At 41.8% G+C, this 16,916-nt stretch overlaps 1 protein-coding gene across 1 annotated transcript in view; it reads left to right on the top strand.

The window, feature by feature from the left end:
• The window catches only part of STXBP1 (syntaxin binding protein 1), a 141,344-nt gene that overhangs the window by 28,181 nt on the left and 96,247 nt on the right, over nucleotides 1-16,916 (top strand). Inside the window, exons 2-3 of the mRNA XM_030206080.1 lie at nucleotides 14,953-15,002; nucleotides 16,493-16,574. Of these exons, the coding sequence (XP_030061940.1) occupies nucleotides 14,953-15,002; nucleotides 16,493-16,574 (132 nt within the window). The remainder of the gene's footprint in view (nucleotides 1-14,952; nucleotides 15,003-16,492; nucleotides 16,575-16,916) is intronic.

The raw sequence follows: 16,916 nt of genomic DNA on the forward strand, positions 1-16,916 counted from the left end.
GTACATAAATATACAAAGTTACTCTTGTCTTGGAGCAGGTGCCTCCTTTGGATGGCCTACTGCTGATGAGAGACATGAATTTCTGTCTCAGAAATTGGATGAATTGAATGTATGTTATGTATTCTAGGCTGCTTTTCTATCGTGACTATGGAGTTTCTTTCTTTATTCTTATATTTTAACTCTGTAAATCACTTTGACTTGCATCACAAATAATGTGGTATAAAACCAAATAAATGATAAACATTATGTGGCAGTTTTCGGGGACAGTTTTTATAAAGGAAAGCAGGTGCAAAGTATGGGCCTATGTGCCTTTCTTGCCTTCAGTTTTTCAGCAAAAGTTATTTATTTTGTATGGTAATTTGAAGTCTTCTTGTGACTACTGTGTATCTAGCTGCATTCCGGCCTTCTCCCACAGGTTGATAGTGCAACTGTACTGGGAACTGTGCTATTAACATATGGAAAATGATTAATGAGTGAAGTGTTGATACAAAATTATTTCATCCCTGGATAGTGTGACAAACCTTTCTCCTCCATGGCAAGTTCTGTGTATCTAAGGGATATTCCCATGCCTTGGAAGAGTTAAAAGGACTCAGACAATTTTAGCTGAAATGGATTACTGCTTGAAATACTGCATGGAGCATAAACCCTAGTCAGGGCTAGCCCTACCATTAGGTGGACTAGGTATGTACTTAAGGTGGCAGAATTTGAGGGTGGTGATGCAGTGGTGCAACCAGCAGTAGCGCAACATTTAAGCTACCCTTTGAGTACTCTCAGCCTGCCACATCCTGTCCTGCCCCCACCCCCCAAAGGAAATTTGTTTTGGAGGGATGGGACTCTTTAAACCATGAGTGATGCACATGCAGCTGCTCAAAGGTCTGACATTGTGCTGAGTTTTCTGCTCAGCTGGAGGAAGGAGGTAGGGTGATGATGGTGCAGGACAGGGGGAAGAGAAGAGGGAAGATGCTGGACATTGTGAGGGATGTGTGTAGGGAAGGAGAGATGCTGTACATCTGCCCCCTTATTCCATAAACATGCACGCTCAAATTTCTGACTTGTGCACAAGTTATACAATAAAGTCAGTGTGAGGCAGTTACGTGTGCAGGTTATAGAATACTGTTTTTTATGCCAGCCATTGAGCTAGCATAAGTTCTTGCACCTAAAGTTAGGTGCATAAATGCAGACTTATGCTAGCATTCTATAGAGGCAGTTACATAACTGCCGTTACAGAATTCTCGTTTAGCGCACATCATCCCAACACCTAAATTTCAGCGACCTTTTGAGAATTTATCCCCTGATGGGGTAGGGAAGAGAAGGCGAGATGCTGGATTAGGACACCTTGGGAGGTAGGGAATGGAAGGAGAGCTTTTGGACACTTATGGGGGTAGAAAACAGAAGGGAAAATGCTGGATATCTGAGGGGTGTAGAAAATGGAAGAGGAGATGCTGGACCTGAGGGAAGGGTTAGGGAACAAAAGGGGAGATGCTAGACACCTGGGGGTGGGGGAGGGTAGAACATGGAAGGGGCGATCCTAGACAATGGGATGTAAGCAAGGGAAGCAGTGCTCTTGAACTCGGAGGATGGAGGGTTAAACAAGAGAAGGGCAGATTTACAACTGGGGGGGGGGGGGGGGGGAGGGCATGGCTCAGGGCTGCCAAAAGACTGATTTTATGATTGGCTTTTTCTGTTGACCCATTGGAACATAGTAGATGATAATAATATGCAAACCACTTTGATTGTCACTATAGAAAGATGGTATATCAACTCCCATCCCCTTTTCCTTTCCCTTACTACTAAGACCCCTGATGCAGGCAGTTTGTGTCGGGTCTCTCAATGAAGCCATTTTTTGACGCTAACCTGTGCTTGAAGGCCCTGTGTGCTGTTTTTTCTCTACTTGTTGTTCTGTTGTGCTCTGACTCCCTCTTTTCTGTTTCTTGCCTCATTGCATGGAAGGCAGTGCATGCAGGTAAAGAGAAAGCTAAACCCAAACACTTTGTTATATGAGGAGGAGTAGCCTACTGGTTAGAGCAGTGGGCTGAGAACCTGGAAAACCAGGGTTCAAATCCCATTGGTGCTTCTTGTGGCTTGGGCAAGCCACTTAATTCTCCATTACCTTAAGTATAAACAGAAGGGCTAATTTACAAATCTGCAGTAAGTACTAACTCATGCTTACAGCAGCTTAAAATGGCATACTGTGGGGTGCACTGAGGCATCCTGCAGTAATTTTTGCATGTGCAAACCACATGCTAAAGTATTTTAAAAAATTTTCACGGAGGGGGTGTTTCTGGAGGTGGGTGGAGAGTGGATGCATCTATGCAAATCAGTTAGCTCAAAGCCATTAACGGAAAAAAAACAGAAATTCAGCCATTTTATCCCTGCAGTAAAAATGGCATTAGTGCACTAAGGCCACTTTTTGCCGCAGCTTTGTAGAAGGGTCTCTTAGATTGCAAGTCCTCTAAGGACAGAAAAATACCAGCTGTCCAGGAATGTAACTTGCCTTAAGCTATAACTGAACGGGCATGAGCTAATTCCAAAATCCCTCTTCTACAACTTGACTAAACCAGGAACTGGAAAATATACAATTTATTGAATGATGAAGTGGGTCAAGGGTAAAACTCTCAGCATGCTGACTTTGTCAGCAGCTATTACGAGTCTTCAGAGTACATCTGCTGAATTGCTGCATAAAATACAGTGTCTTCTGGAGATTCAGGGAGGTGTGGTGGGTAGAGAGCTGCACAGGAACGGGATTCCCGCAGGGACGGAATCAGTTCTGCGGGGTTCCCGCGGGGACGGAGGCAGTTCCTACAGGGTTCCTGTGGAAGTGTAAGCTGCACCTGCACCAGCCTCTCATCTACCGAGTACCAAGTTCTTTGAGTGCTGTCTCCTCCTCCTCCTCTTCTTCCTTGCTTTAACAGCACAAATGTTGAAAGTCTTCCATTAAGGAGGTGGTAGAGACACAAACGATGATGGAATTCAAAAAGGCATGGGATGAACACAGAGGATCTCTAATTAGAAAATGGAAGTTATAAAAAACCTAACCTTAAATGGCTACATGTGTGTGGATGTGTCAAGTGATGCTTAGATGGCAACTCTGGCTGTGATGAACTAGGGCTGATACCGGGCAGACTTGTATGATCTGTGTCTCATACATGGCAATCTGGTTTAGGACGGGCTGGAAAGGGCTTAGACAGCAACTTCAGTGGCTGGAACATAAGGACCGTGTTGGACAGATTTTTACAGTCTGTGTCCCACAAATGAGAAGACAAATAGACTGGAGTGGGCTTCAATGCAACTCCAGCAGTTGAAACATAAGGATAGGGCCAGATAGACTTCTATGGTCTATGTTCCAGAAACACGAAAGAAAGACCATAATCAAGTATATAATATCACAGTCATTGATTTAATCATGAATTGATAATGAGTGTGACTATTGGGCAGACTGGATGGACCATTCAGGTCTTTATTTGCTGTCACTTACTATGTTACAATTAATCCTCTTTGCTCCCGGGCTGATGCCCAGACCTCAGATGACACAGGCATGAGCATCGGATGTCACCTGACCTACTGGTGCGTGCATGTGGTGCCCTTTCAGCCAGTAAATCAGAGACAAATCTAACATGTGCACACCAGAGTGTTCCAAGTTTCAACTTCTATTCCTTCCTTGCCTACAGTGCTGTGGATCAAATCCAGAGAGAGACTGAGGGAGCTGACTGGAATTTTCTTTTATGTACCATTAAATTCTTACGGGGATTGGTGGGGATGGGTTAAATTCTTGCGGGGATGGGTGGAGATGGGTTGGGATGGGTTAAATTTTGCAGAGATGGGTGGGGATAGGTAAGATTCCAGCAGGGATGGGCGGGGATGGGTAAGATTTCTGTCCCCATGCAACTCTCTAGTGGTGGGCTCTAGCCCACAAAATGAAGAATCTGGTTCATAGGACAAAATTCCCATGATTCTCTGGCTCCTACCCAAGATCCATTCACCTATCAGGAACTAAAAAAATATAGGTTTCATGCTAGGCAAGCAGAATTGATGTGGATGCAGCAGGTATTCTTTGCAGCCTGCGGGTGAAATCAAAGCATAAAACCATGCAGAATGCTGGCTATGTAGAGCAGCAGTCTAACATTATTATTGTGACAGTAGAAGCATCAGTTGGGAATCACTGAAGAAACACAGCAGATGACTCATATGTGTCTGACTCGTATGTGTCATCACAGTGCAGTCAGGTGGAGGGCTGGAAGACAAACAGGAGCTGAAACATTGGGACAAACTGCATAATAGCAGCAGAAGAAATGCATATAGGGGGATATGAAGACTTCTTGAATGGCCTAGCTGGGGATACAATGCATTTTACCTCTATGCCACTTGATTTTATCTGGTTCAGTTCAGCAGTAGGATTCGGTGTATGTAAATGGTCCTAATTGCCACCTTTATTAGGGTTGCCCCTTAAGTCCTGGATGTCCTAATGTGACCATACAACTGCCTGTCAAAATAGCCAGACTGATCTGTAGGAAAATGTTTTATCAGAGGGAATTTCCATGTGAATACAAAACCTCCTTCATTCAGCATCACTGGGAAGGCTACCTGCTGAGAAACACTCTATATCATGTGCTCAGATAGCACTGTGTAAATGGGGCTGTTTGTTTCTGGCCTGGGTTTTACTGCTTTCATTGCAAAGCATTCTGGGATTTGTAGTCTGTGTTAGTGATACAGACTGAATGATAGCACTGGTTTTGTATTGGATGGAGGTTACAAACACAGAGTTAGAGCAGTACATTCTGTCTTCCTGGAGTCATCTGTTCACCTTAGCTCAGTGAATTACAGTACCAAAGAGAGAAAGAGCCAGGGACATTGAAAATACTGAGAGTCATTCCCTGTTCTGTTAGAGATAGAGTAAATGGTGACAAAGTCCATATGGTCTATCCTGTTGGCTATTCACACCAGCTACTTTGCTCTGAAATTCTTTATGCCTGTCCCGTGCTTTCTTGAATTCAGATACAGTCTTTGTCTCTACCATTTCTGATGGGATGCTGTTCCATGCATCTACCACGATTACCGCCCGGTTAATGCATGAGACCTTACTGCTAAGTGAATGGGTGGCAGTAAGGTCTCAGGCCCAAAATGGACACGCACCAATTTTCATTTTGCTGCACATCCATTTTTGGCCCCACAAAAAGTCCTTTTTTGCTGGTGCACTGAAAAATGGACCTGTGCGTGCCCAATTCACACATCTACACCAGAGAAGGCCACTTTTCAGCACACCTTAGTAAAATGACCCCTTAAGTTCCTCCTGAGGCTATTCCCTTTTTGCTCTCATCCTATGAGCCTTGAAAAAGGCACAATTCTTGGAATTTATTATCTTGGATGTATTTAAATGTGACTATCAAATCTCCCCTAGAATGTCTTTCTTCCAGAGAATACCTATTTAGATCTGTAAGTCTCTAGAAATGGAGCTGAAGGGCAAAATGCAATTATTACAGCTTAGAAATGAAAAGTCAGAAGCAATGGCGTAGCTAGGTGGGGCCACGGGGGCCTGGGCCCCCCAAATTTCCTCTGGGCCATGAGTTTTTCTGGCAGGGGCTCAGTTTCACTAAAAGAAGCTTGCCAGACGTGAGAGGAAGAAAGAGCAGGGCAGGCAATACGGCGGCACTGGAGACCGGCGCTGGACAATGCTTCAGCTGGTGGGGGTTGGGGACCCCTGTCAGCTAAGGTAATTGCTGCGGCAGTGGGTGGGGAGCAGCAGGGCAGTGAGGCAGCGGGGGGGGGGGGGGGTAGCGGCAGGGCAGCAGATCAAAATGTGCCTCCCCCACCTCAGGTGTTGACCCCCTCCCATCATGAGATCTGGCTACACCCCTGGTCTTAAGAGTGGCTCTCAGTCCTAAAATAGGTCGTGACGCATTCTGGCTTACTTCCTGCAGTGGATTATAGCGAGCAGACGCCACTGCCAGGAGTATTAGGAGCTTTTCATTTTTAGGAGTTGATGTCTATTTTGCTTGGTGGTACCCTGGGATTTTTTTTTTTTTTTTAGTTCCCAATACTTATGATTTTGTAGGCTGTAATTCAGTACTGTTTTCTATCAGGCTACTTTTAAGTCCTGGAAGCTTTCTGAAGAGGACAACTAAACCAAATATTTGTATAAAACAGAGTAGAATCCATTAGATTCCTAGGCTAATATCTCATTTATGTTTTAACAAAGTGCTGTTAAGGTATTGTTTTTAACCTTTAATCTCTATTAAACAATCCATTAACAACTGTTATATAATCAGTCTCCATAAACAACTATGAGCATATTTGGTGGGATTGTCCAAAGGCACAGGCCTTCTGGGCAACTGTATGGAATAATATTACAGGTTGGATTGACTTAGACAGGAGGGCAGAACTGAAGAACTGTTATTGGTTTAAGGTATTTTTCACACAAAGAAATGCACAGTGGTAATTTGTACGGTCTTACTTGTCACTTTATTTCGGGTATAACTCTATGCCATCAGGGACAGAGAGAGAAGTTACTTGGTTTAACCCCCATTGTATTTTATGTGCCTGCAGTTTATGTACACAAAGCTGGAATGCAGTGTCCCTGGATGGGACAAAACCAGCACTGGCTCCATTCATTCCTGATGACAGGCAGCTGATTTGTGCGGGGTTTTTAGTGAGCCAGATGTCCTATATGCAGTCCCTAATCTCATCACCTTTGAGTTTGCATATAGTAGTCCCTGATAAAAGACTAAGGGCCTGTTTACTAAGACACATTTCTTTGCAGACTGTGTGTAAAAGCTTAGTAGAACAGGCCCAAAACCTGCTAAAGATTTGCTGTGATCCTGGTCTGTACAAGATGCGGGAAGCCTGGGTCTTTGTAAAATCATCAATACCAGCTGGAGGGATGAACTAATGCTATCTCAGTGCATTCTGCTAGATGTACAAATGCCACAAGTGATTAGAAAATATGGCTGGGTTCATTTTATCAGACTTGGAAAAGGAATCCAAGCCAAATACCAGAGGCTGATTTAATGGATATAAAAACCAAGGCTGCAACTAGTGGGTCAGAGCTTGTAAAGAGGGTGAGAGCAGAATAATGGTATCGGTATCTAGAACAGTGCTTCTCAAATGGAAGGTGGCCTTAGGGGAGGGAACACTGGCCCATCCTTTAGGCCTCGTAAATTTGCAACACATTTGGGGGGGGGGGGGGGGGGTAAGGTGTTTCTTTTGCAAGAAAGCAGCTCTATATGCATGTTAAAGTTTATTAGGTTCTTGATATACCACCTATCGAAAGTCATCTAAACGATTTACATAATCTAAACAATAGTTTTGGAGAGAAGACAAAGGGAAATGGAAGGCACAGAAATGCTGAAATGGGACAAAATAATTGATAGGAAAGAGGGGGACAAAGAGGAGGAAACAAAAGAAGAGGGAGGGCTGTGCTTTGCAGGCTAGTACCAAGAGCAGCTATCTTGTGTATCTGGAGGCTGGTACTGAACATCTCATCCTAAACATCTGGAAAGATGTGGACACAATCAATGCTCCCATGTATGTTTTTCTTTGAAAATTTGTGTATATGAGCATTAAAAGTCTCTGTGTACTTTTACTAAGCTGCCCTAAAAATTGGCCTGTGCTGTTTTTAGTGTGTAGGTTTCCTACGCACTGAGGCCACTTTTAACTTGGCAGTAAAATGGCTGCAATTTCAATTTTCCTGTTAATGGCCACTCGCTCATTTCCCAATTAGTATATGGCCATTAGCGCGTGAGCCCTTACCACCACCTATTTACTAGATGGTAAAGGCTCTCATGCTAAACCTGTGTTAATCGGCAGCATGTGGCAATTTGCTGATTAGCGCAGGGCACATCTACTCTCTGCCCCCAAATAAGTCCTCAGCGCTAAAAAATATGTTATATTTTTTAGTGTGGGATTGGCACGCGTCAATCAAAAAACTACCACGGGATGCCTGAGCACATCCTGCGGTAGTGCCTTTTAGCATGCAGCATGCAATAGTGCTTACCACATAATTATTTTTCTGTATGTGCATCGCTTTGCACTTGTTCACATTCAATTTCATTTGCCAATTAGATTCTCAGTACCCCAGTTTTGGAATAGTTTCTCACAGTCGGCTCATGTTTTAAGTACTTTAGTTTCAACATATTAATGACATATCAGAAAATTAAATAAACTTAGTAAACATCAGGAATGCACAATGATTCCGATATCAAGGCACACACAATAAGGGGATCTTTTACCAAGGTGTGCTAGTGTATTTGTCTCACACTAAAAATCAGCTGGTGCTAAATGCTGAGACACCCATAGATATTGCAGTGTTTAGCGCCGGTTGAATTTTAGCACAAGCTAAAAATGCTAGTGCACATTAGTAAAAGACCCCCTTAGAGCCAAATAAAAATCACATCGTCAAACTTTTACAATTTTCACCCCCAGCCCCCCAATGTCTGTCCCTATCACTAGAAAATGTAACATTTAAATGTTTATGAAAAAGGCACTAAACATCCAAATAAACTCTGCAGTACTTTAGAATTTGTATAACGAACAATCCTCTCCTATACAAAACCCACCCTTCTTGTCCACCCCCCTTATAAATATCATATACCCCAGTACCTTAATCTGCCCCATTTTTAAGTACTTTAAATAATTTTGCTTCATCTTCAAATGTGAAAATTTACTCATTGCTTCCTTTTCTACTTTGCTAATGTTTCAAAAATGACCATTTGCTAGAAGACATTGTTGTGCTCAGTGCATCTATTTTTTTTTAACCATTTTGAAAAGAAAAAAAAAGGTCCAAGTGAAAACCACACAAAATCAAGCCATTGAGATGTAGGAGGAGTGAGCATTCTTAGTAGACTGGCCACACTGACATCCCAGCAGAGCAATGGAACATCCTAGGGGGCATTACAGTGCACTTCACATAAAAGGTCTCAGGTACACATCTCACCATTACTCCCTTATATTGTATGGTGACCCTCCAAAACTCACCAAAAACCTACTGAACCCATCTGTACACCACTACAATAGCTCTTATGGCTGCAAATTTCACTTATATGTGGATACAGTAGGTTTTTGGTGGGTTTGGAGGTCTCACACTTTCCACCACAAGTGTAACAGAGTGGGATGTGGGCTTGGGTCCCATTCTACATAGTGCACTGCACTGACCATTAAGCTACTCCAGGGACCTGCTTGCTGCTCTAATAGGACGGCCATTGCATCTAAAGCTGGCATAGAGCCTGCTATGTACTGTTTCTTTCACATCTTTGGGGGGTGGGAGGGAGATCAGTGGCCACTGGGGGAGTAAGGGGGGGGGGGGTCATGCCTTAATCCCTCCACTGGTAATCTGGTCATTTAGGGCACCTTTTTCTGACTTAGTCGTGATAAAAACAGGTTTAGACCAAAAAGTCTAAATTGTACCCCTGGCCATTTTTGGTTTTTTTTCATGATGGCAGAAAAACATCCAAGTTTTGGGAACACTCAAATCCCATCCCAGACATGCCCTGTACATGCCCCCTTCTGATTTGGATGCATAGAAAAACGTCTTAAAAATGTGTTTGAAGATAGCAATTTGGATGGTTTATTTTTGTGTCACTTTTTGGACATTTTTCTATTTCGAAAATGAGCCCCATAATAGTCTAATTGACTCCTTTTTCAGGTTTGTTTTTAACATACCTGAGAAAATGTTTGATATTAGCTTGTTTCTTTGCACATATTACTACTACTACTACTTATCATTTCTATAGCGCTACTAGATGTACGCAGTGCTGTACACTTGAACATGAAGAGACAGTCCCTGCTCGACAGAGCTTGCAATCTAATTAGTCTCCTCAAATTTTCCCTTAGTCTTTTTATTAATGTTCTACATCTAATTTCATAATCAAACATGTAGGATAAACAAATTATTATCCATTAAAGGGGGAAGAGCAAACACTGAAATGTCCACATGCATAATGTCTTACACTGTCAATAATTGACAAATTTATTGGTGTCTTGTTCAAAAATAGAGGAGACTAGCATATCTCTTAAATTCCTACCACATTTAAAGGCAAACAAAGGAACTTCTTGGTAGGAGGCATGCAGCTGTAAGATATGCCAATATTTAAGAGTCACTAATCTCATTTGGTGTGATACTGGTGAATAAGGTAAAACACATACCAAATGATCCTTTGATGTGTGGAGGAGGATGTGGAAGAGAGTGTGGAGGAGGGTGAACAGTGGAGTGCCGCAGGGATCTGTACTGTGACTGGTGCTATTTAACATACTGTATTTATGAATGATATGGAAATCGGAACAACAAGTGAGGTGATTAAATTTGCAGATGATAGAAAACTATTCAAGGTTGTGAAAACAACCGCAGACTGTGAAATATTGCAGGAAGACCTTAGGAAATTGGAAGACTGGGCATCCGAATGGCAGATGAAATTTAATGTGGACAAATGCAAGGTGATGCACATTGGAAAGAATAATTTGAATCATAGTTATCTGATGCTAGGGTCCACCTTGGGAGTCATCACTCAAGAAAAAGATCTAGGTGTCATTGTAGATAATATGCTAAAATCTTCTGATCAATGTGTGGCGCCAGCCAAAAAAGCAAACAGGATGCTAGGAATTATTAGGAAAGGGATGGTGAATAAGACCAAAAATACTATAATACCTCTGTATCCCTGCATAATGCGACCGCACCTTGAGTGTTGCATTCAGTTCTGGTCGCCGAATCTCAAAAAAGATATAGCAGAACTAGAAAAGGTTCAAAGAATAGTGACAAAATGATAAAGGGGATGGAATTCATCTCATATGAGGAAAGGCTAAAGAGGTTACAGCTCTTCAGCTTGGAAAAGAGACAGATGAGGGGAGATATAATTGAGGTCTACAAAATCCTGAAGTGGTGTAGAATGAGTAGAAGTAAATCGATTTTTTACTCGTTCCAAAAGTACAAAGACTAGGGGACACGCAATGAATTTGCATGGAAATACTTTAAAAACAAATAGGAGGAAATATTTTTTCAGTCAACAAGCTAAGCTCTGGAACTCTTTGCCAGAGGATGTGGTAACAGCAGTTAGCACAACTGGTTTTAAAAAGGTTCGGACAAGTTCCTGGAGGAAAAGTCTGCTATTGAGACAGGGATTTGGTAGCATGGAATGTCACCACAATTTGGGTTTCTGCCAGGTACTTGTGACCTAGCTTGGCCACTGTTGGAAACAGGATACTGGGCTAGATGGACTATTGGTCTGACCCAGTATGGCTACTTTTAAGTTCTTATGATATCTCTCTGCCCAGCGGGTTCTCTTGTATGCTTTTTTGATCACATGATCAAGATATCCACACTCTTCAAATCTCTGTGCCAGACACCTAGCTTAAGATTTAAATTATTGAATTGTGGGGCAAACATACTTTAATCTGAAAGATTGGCCCACAGGAATGTTTTCTTGAAGTTTGCAGGGATGACAATTATCAAATCATAAAAGGGTATTCCTGTCTTTAGGTTTTCTATAGATTGAGAAATTAAACCCTGTGCCTTAAAAGGTTATTGTAAGATCTAGAAAATGTATTTGTTATGAATTGTAACTATATGTAAACTTCATGTGAATCATGTGCAAACCTCACATGTGGTATATTCCATTTGGTGTCCATGTTTGAAAGTAAATGTGAGGAAAACCCAGTGACAAGTGAAACATCGCCTTATTGAATATCGGAGTTGTCTCCAAGTTAGGATCTTAAAACCCCCAATGTAGCTCATTTCTGGAGTATGGTCACAACTTTAATCAGCTACGCTTTTGAGTTGTTGAAGTAGTCACTCCTCATCCTTGAGGGGGTGACATTAATACAGTATTACTTCATAAAGAGCAATGTTGGAGTTTCTGATTAAATAGTATTGAACCAAGAAGTTCGAACTGTGAATTGGACTGGATATACATTTTTCTTGGACAAGATTAATATTTAACAAGTGGACAGTTTGTTTTATACCCATGTAGCTCACTTCACAGTGGCACTGTTATGTTGCTCAGGAATGATGCTTGATAAAGTTGTTCAATTGTAATATCATCACAGTTTGCCCCTTTTGTAGTTCTCAGCTCTTTAGAAAAGCAAAACTGAACGTTAGAACTTATCTTGTTTTGCCTTCATATTGTTAGGTACTAGATGTGTCCTGCATAAGTATGCAAAATAATTTATTTTTTGGCATTTGACTAAGATTTTTAATTTTAATTTACATCTAACTTTGCCAGGGTTTCAATGGCTTCCTATTTTTCAGTTAAAAAATGCCTTTATGGCTTTAAGAGCCTCTTTCACAGTACGTTAGTCATCTGGAGTACTGTAGTTCATTATATTCAAATTGTCAAGCTATGACTATTCTAACTTATTCCAAATACTGCAGTGAAACTCATTACAAATGTCAGGAAATATGATCATGTCACTCCATTGTTAAAATGAAAACTGATTACCTGTCTCTCACAGAATCACTTTCAAAATTCTTAAAGTAGATCATAAAATTCATTATTCAGGTTTGCCCCTTTTCTTGTCTTGGTTGTTAATACCTTTCCTCAGCTAGAATAACCCTATAGTACCATCCTTACATCTTATTAGATTAGATAATATCCATAACTTCATTTTTAACATTATCAGCTCCCTGCTTTGGAACAATCAGTCCTAACAACTTCCGCAATCAGACCAGTTTTACCATCAATCAGATGAACTATCCATTGGAACATAATTTCAAAATTCTTGGGATCATCAACGACCAATTCCTATCATGTGAAGACCAACTTAATTCTGTAGTAACCAAAACCTTTAGAACTTTAAGGAAGCTGAAAAGAATCAGATCTTTCTTCCTGTTTTGTACTTTTCGTTCCCTTGTAAAAAACATTAGTAATTTCACAATTGGATTACTGCAATTCAATCTATTTAGGGAATAAGGAATCTCTCATCAAAAAATTTCAAACTACCCTACATACTGCTGCTACTCTTATGCAAAGCTTCAGAGTTCGATAGGACATCCCCACTATTATCTAAATTACATTGGCTAACAAGCAAAGCCAGAATCATCTTTAACACATGTACATTCATCTACAAAATTACCAATGGCATGAGCCCAGATTACATGATAAAGCTGATAGATTCACCTACCTTCATTACGTCTACTAGATCACGAAACAAGCTCATACTACATTTTCCTAGCTATAAAATATGAGATATAAATCCATTTTGAACAGGGACTTCTCACATACAGTTTCAAAATGGTGGAATTCCATCCCTAGTGTGATATTTCACAAATTTCTCAAGGCATTCCTTTTAAACAAATTTTTGCATTGTCAGACAATGAACTAAACAGCAAATGTTATGATATCTTTATTTGTTTGCTCTTTTCAAAATCTCACTGTTTATGTTTTCTTCATACTTGTAAAATGCATTGTATGCATTTCTAGTTGTAATTATTGTAAGCAACATGGAACTGAATAATTAACATATGGATTATGTGTAAAATAGCCATAAATAAATAAATAAATCTGCCTTCCTATTTAAGGAGCCCTTGTACTAAGCCACATAGGCGTCTATGCGCGCCCAATGTGCGCCAAAATGGAGTTACCGCCCGACTACTGTGTGGCTCTTGTAGTAATTTCATTTTTAGCGTGCATCCGATATGCGCGTCTGAAAAATATTTATTTTTGGGCGCGAGTAATGGACGTGCGCCAAGTAGCATTTGGCACTCGTAGGTCATTACCACCTGGTTACCATGTCAGTCTTTACCATTAGGTCAATGGCTGGCGGTAAGGTCTCAGACCCAAAATGGATGCGTGGCAATTTTCATTTTGCCACACGTCCATTTTCGGCAAAAATTTTAAGAAGGCCTTTTTTACAGGCACGCTAAAAAATGGATCGACATGCGTCCCAAACCCGTACCTACACTACTGCAAGCCATTTTTCAGCTCGCCTTTCTAAAAGGACCTGTAAGATTGGAAACATTCTTCCAAATAAATGGGAGCTGGGCAGACTTCTACAGTCTACGCCCTGACTGTGACTGAATAGATAGGGATGGGCTGGAGTGTAAATTTTAAGGGGCTTCGATGTTAGCTTCAGAACTTAGTACAAGAACAGTACTGGGCAGACTTCTACGGTCTGTGCCCTGAGAAAGGCAAGGACAAATCAAACTCGGGTATACATATAAAGTATCACATACCATGTAAAATGTAAGCTCTTTGAGCAGGGACTGTCTTTCTTCTATGTTTGTGCAGCGCTGCGTATGCCTTGTAGCGCTATAGAAATGCTAAATAGTAGTAGTAGTAGTAGTTTATCTTGTTGGGCAGACTAGCTGGACCGTACAGGTCTTTATCTGCCATCATTTACTATGTTACTATATGTAAATGTTTAGGAAGGGGCTTAAAACTTATAAAACTTATTTGCTGATGCACCTAAAAACTAAGGGGTTGATATTTAATGCAATTTAACTGGCCAGAAACGGCTCCTGGCAAGTTAAATTGTCTGTTTGAGACTAACCGGTCATTTTCAGCAGCACTTAACTGGTTAGCACCACTAAAAATAACTGGTTAGCGCCAAACACATAACCAGCTATTTTGGGGGCATTCTAGGGGCAGAGTCAGCACTTGGTGGTTTAAAATGCCGACATTCAGAACTTAACCAGTAAGGTTAACCATGTAAATAAGACCTCATCAAAGCCAGCCCTATCTTTATGTGGTAATCCATAGCTGGTTAAGTGCTGAATGTCACACTTTGAAAACTACCCTCCCATGGGGCAGTTGAAAAGTAGAAGGAGAATATAGACTGGCAGGGGGAAAGACACTGTTCTTGGAATTGCACTTTCAGAGTGTTTTCATTTGATCATTCTTGGAGCATCCAAGCTAGGTACAGTGGGACCTGTTGATTAGGAACAGGACTAGCCTGAGAAAATAGGTAACCTGAGACCATATGTGAGGATATCCTAGTACTGCTGAGAGTAAGCCTGTTTTCTCTTTCTTGCAGAGATTATGCATGATGTGATTCGGAAAGTGAAGAAGAAGAGTGAATGGAAGGTAAGGAGTACACTGGAGGTAAGGGGGAGGGGGAGAGGGGGTCAGCAGGGGGGATTAGGGGGGTCTGGAGACCCACCGGATCTCCAGCCCCCCCTGAACCTGTGTTGGGGGGACCGGAGGTCCGCCGAACCTCCAGCCCCCGTTTCGCTTGGCTCGGGCCGAGGTAGTTGGGGTCTGGTGGTCCCATGGACCGCCAGCCCCTGTGTTTGACAGGTCTGGGCTTTTGACAGCTCAGACCTGTCAAACAAGTGCGGGAGGATTGCGCTCAGGCACAATCCTCACGGACTTCTACCCCATGATCAGAGAGAATTGCGTGCTTAAATTTGCATGCAGTTATCTCTGATCATAGATCTGGTAAAGCCCTGCGCTGTTCCAGCACTATTTTTAGAGTGCTGTTTGGAACAGCGTGGGGCTTTTGATCATCTGCCTGTGAATGTCTCACAGTGGCGTTTACCTTGTATGTCAACACAGAGCACTACAAAGGGTTGGAAAGACCACTACAAAGGGTTGGATGGGACTCCTGGGCTCCTCTGGACTTCAAGGACATCTCCTGCCACACAGGGGTCACCTGAAGCAAGACAATGCAGAGAAGTGTCCATAGAAAAGTAAAAGAATGACCATTCGTCTCTTCTTAGTACCTGATGCAAAAACTGGGCAAAATTAGGGCAAAGTGCTATTCAACTTCTATTAAATTTAAAATTGCACATTGTTTGCCAAGAGCTTCAAGTTCCTACAGTTTCTGTAAGGGCTGGAAGTTTTCAGAAATCCAATACAAGCAAATGAGTGTGCAGTAAATATTGTGGGACTCTTCTGTGGGTTACATTGAACAGATGTAGAAAATTTTCACTGGTCTTTGGGAAGATGAGAGGTTTTTGTTTTGTTTTTTAATTGGTTTGTATTATTTTTTCTGTAAGCTGCAGAAGATGGCAGCATGGGCAAAAAATAGGCTTTTTCAGATTTTTGCAAGCAAATGGGGCCTTTTGCTAAGCTGTATTAGTAGATACATAGCAACATTAGTGCACAAATACTAATAAAATAAATAGAAAATAGACCATTTTACGGCCACTGTAAAAATGGCTGTAGCATGCGGGAAAAGCTCGTATAAGGGCATGCTAAGGCCATTTGTTACTGCATCTTAGTAAAAGGACCCCAAATTGACTTATTGATCTTTTGAAAATTTTTTCCCTTTAATGTTATGCGATCCTTAAATCTGGCTCTTAGTCTCTGTAGGTTAAATTGGTTAATTCAGGCTAGTCCCTGATCCATACACAGATTCAAATTTTCCCATTGATTTTTCTAAGAGAATCTGAATTAGAAGTGCAACTGTGCATGGCCATATTGGAGGAAAAGACAGGACCAGATTAACCCTTATTCTTCACTGGGAGGCAATTTACAAAAGATCTGTGTGTGCTATCATCCTTTCTGCCACTTGCTAAGAATGCAGTAAGTTGACTGTTTTTCTGTGTATACTTTTTCTATCTCCCTTGCAGGTGCTGGTGGTTGATCAGCTTAGCATGCGGATGCTCTCTTCCTGCTGTAAAATGACTGACATTATGACGGAAGGGATAACGAGTAAGTGTGTTGTTCAAAATCAGTCTGTTGCCAAGGCAGAATAACAGGGCTGGTCCTAGGCAGGGGCGACAGGGGCAGTCGCACAAAACCCCACATCTCTAACATGTTTGTCCGCCTGTCTCAGAACCCCTCCCTGCTCCGTACCTTAATGTGCATCTACATTTCAATAGAGAGCATCAGGCAGTGGCAGCGATTTTCATATCCTGTCAACTGCTAAGCCCAGAGCCTCCTCGCTGCTGTGTTTCACCTCGTTTTGATGTCACTTCCTGCTTCCGCAAGGACGGGATGCAGCAGCAAGGAGACTCTGGGCTTGGCAGCTGATGGGATATGAAAATCGCTGCC

This window comes from Microcaecilia unicolor, chromosome 6 (genome assembly GCF_901765095.1).
Source record: "Microcaecilia unicolor chromosome 6, aMicUni1.1, whole genome shotgun sequence".
Lineage (NCBI taxonomy): Eukaryota > Metazoa > Chordata > Amphibia > Gymnophiona > Siphonopidae > Microcaecilia > Microcaecilia unicolor.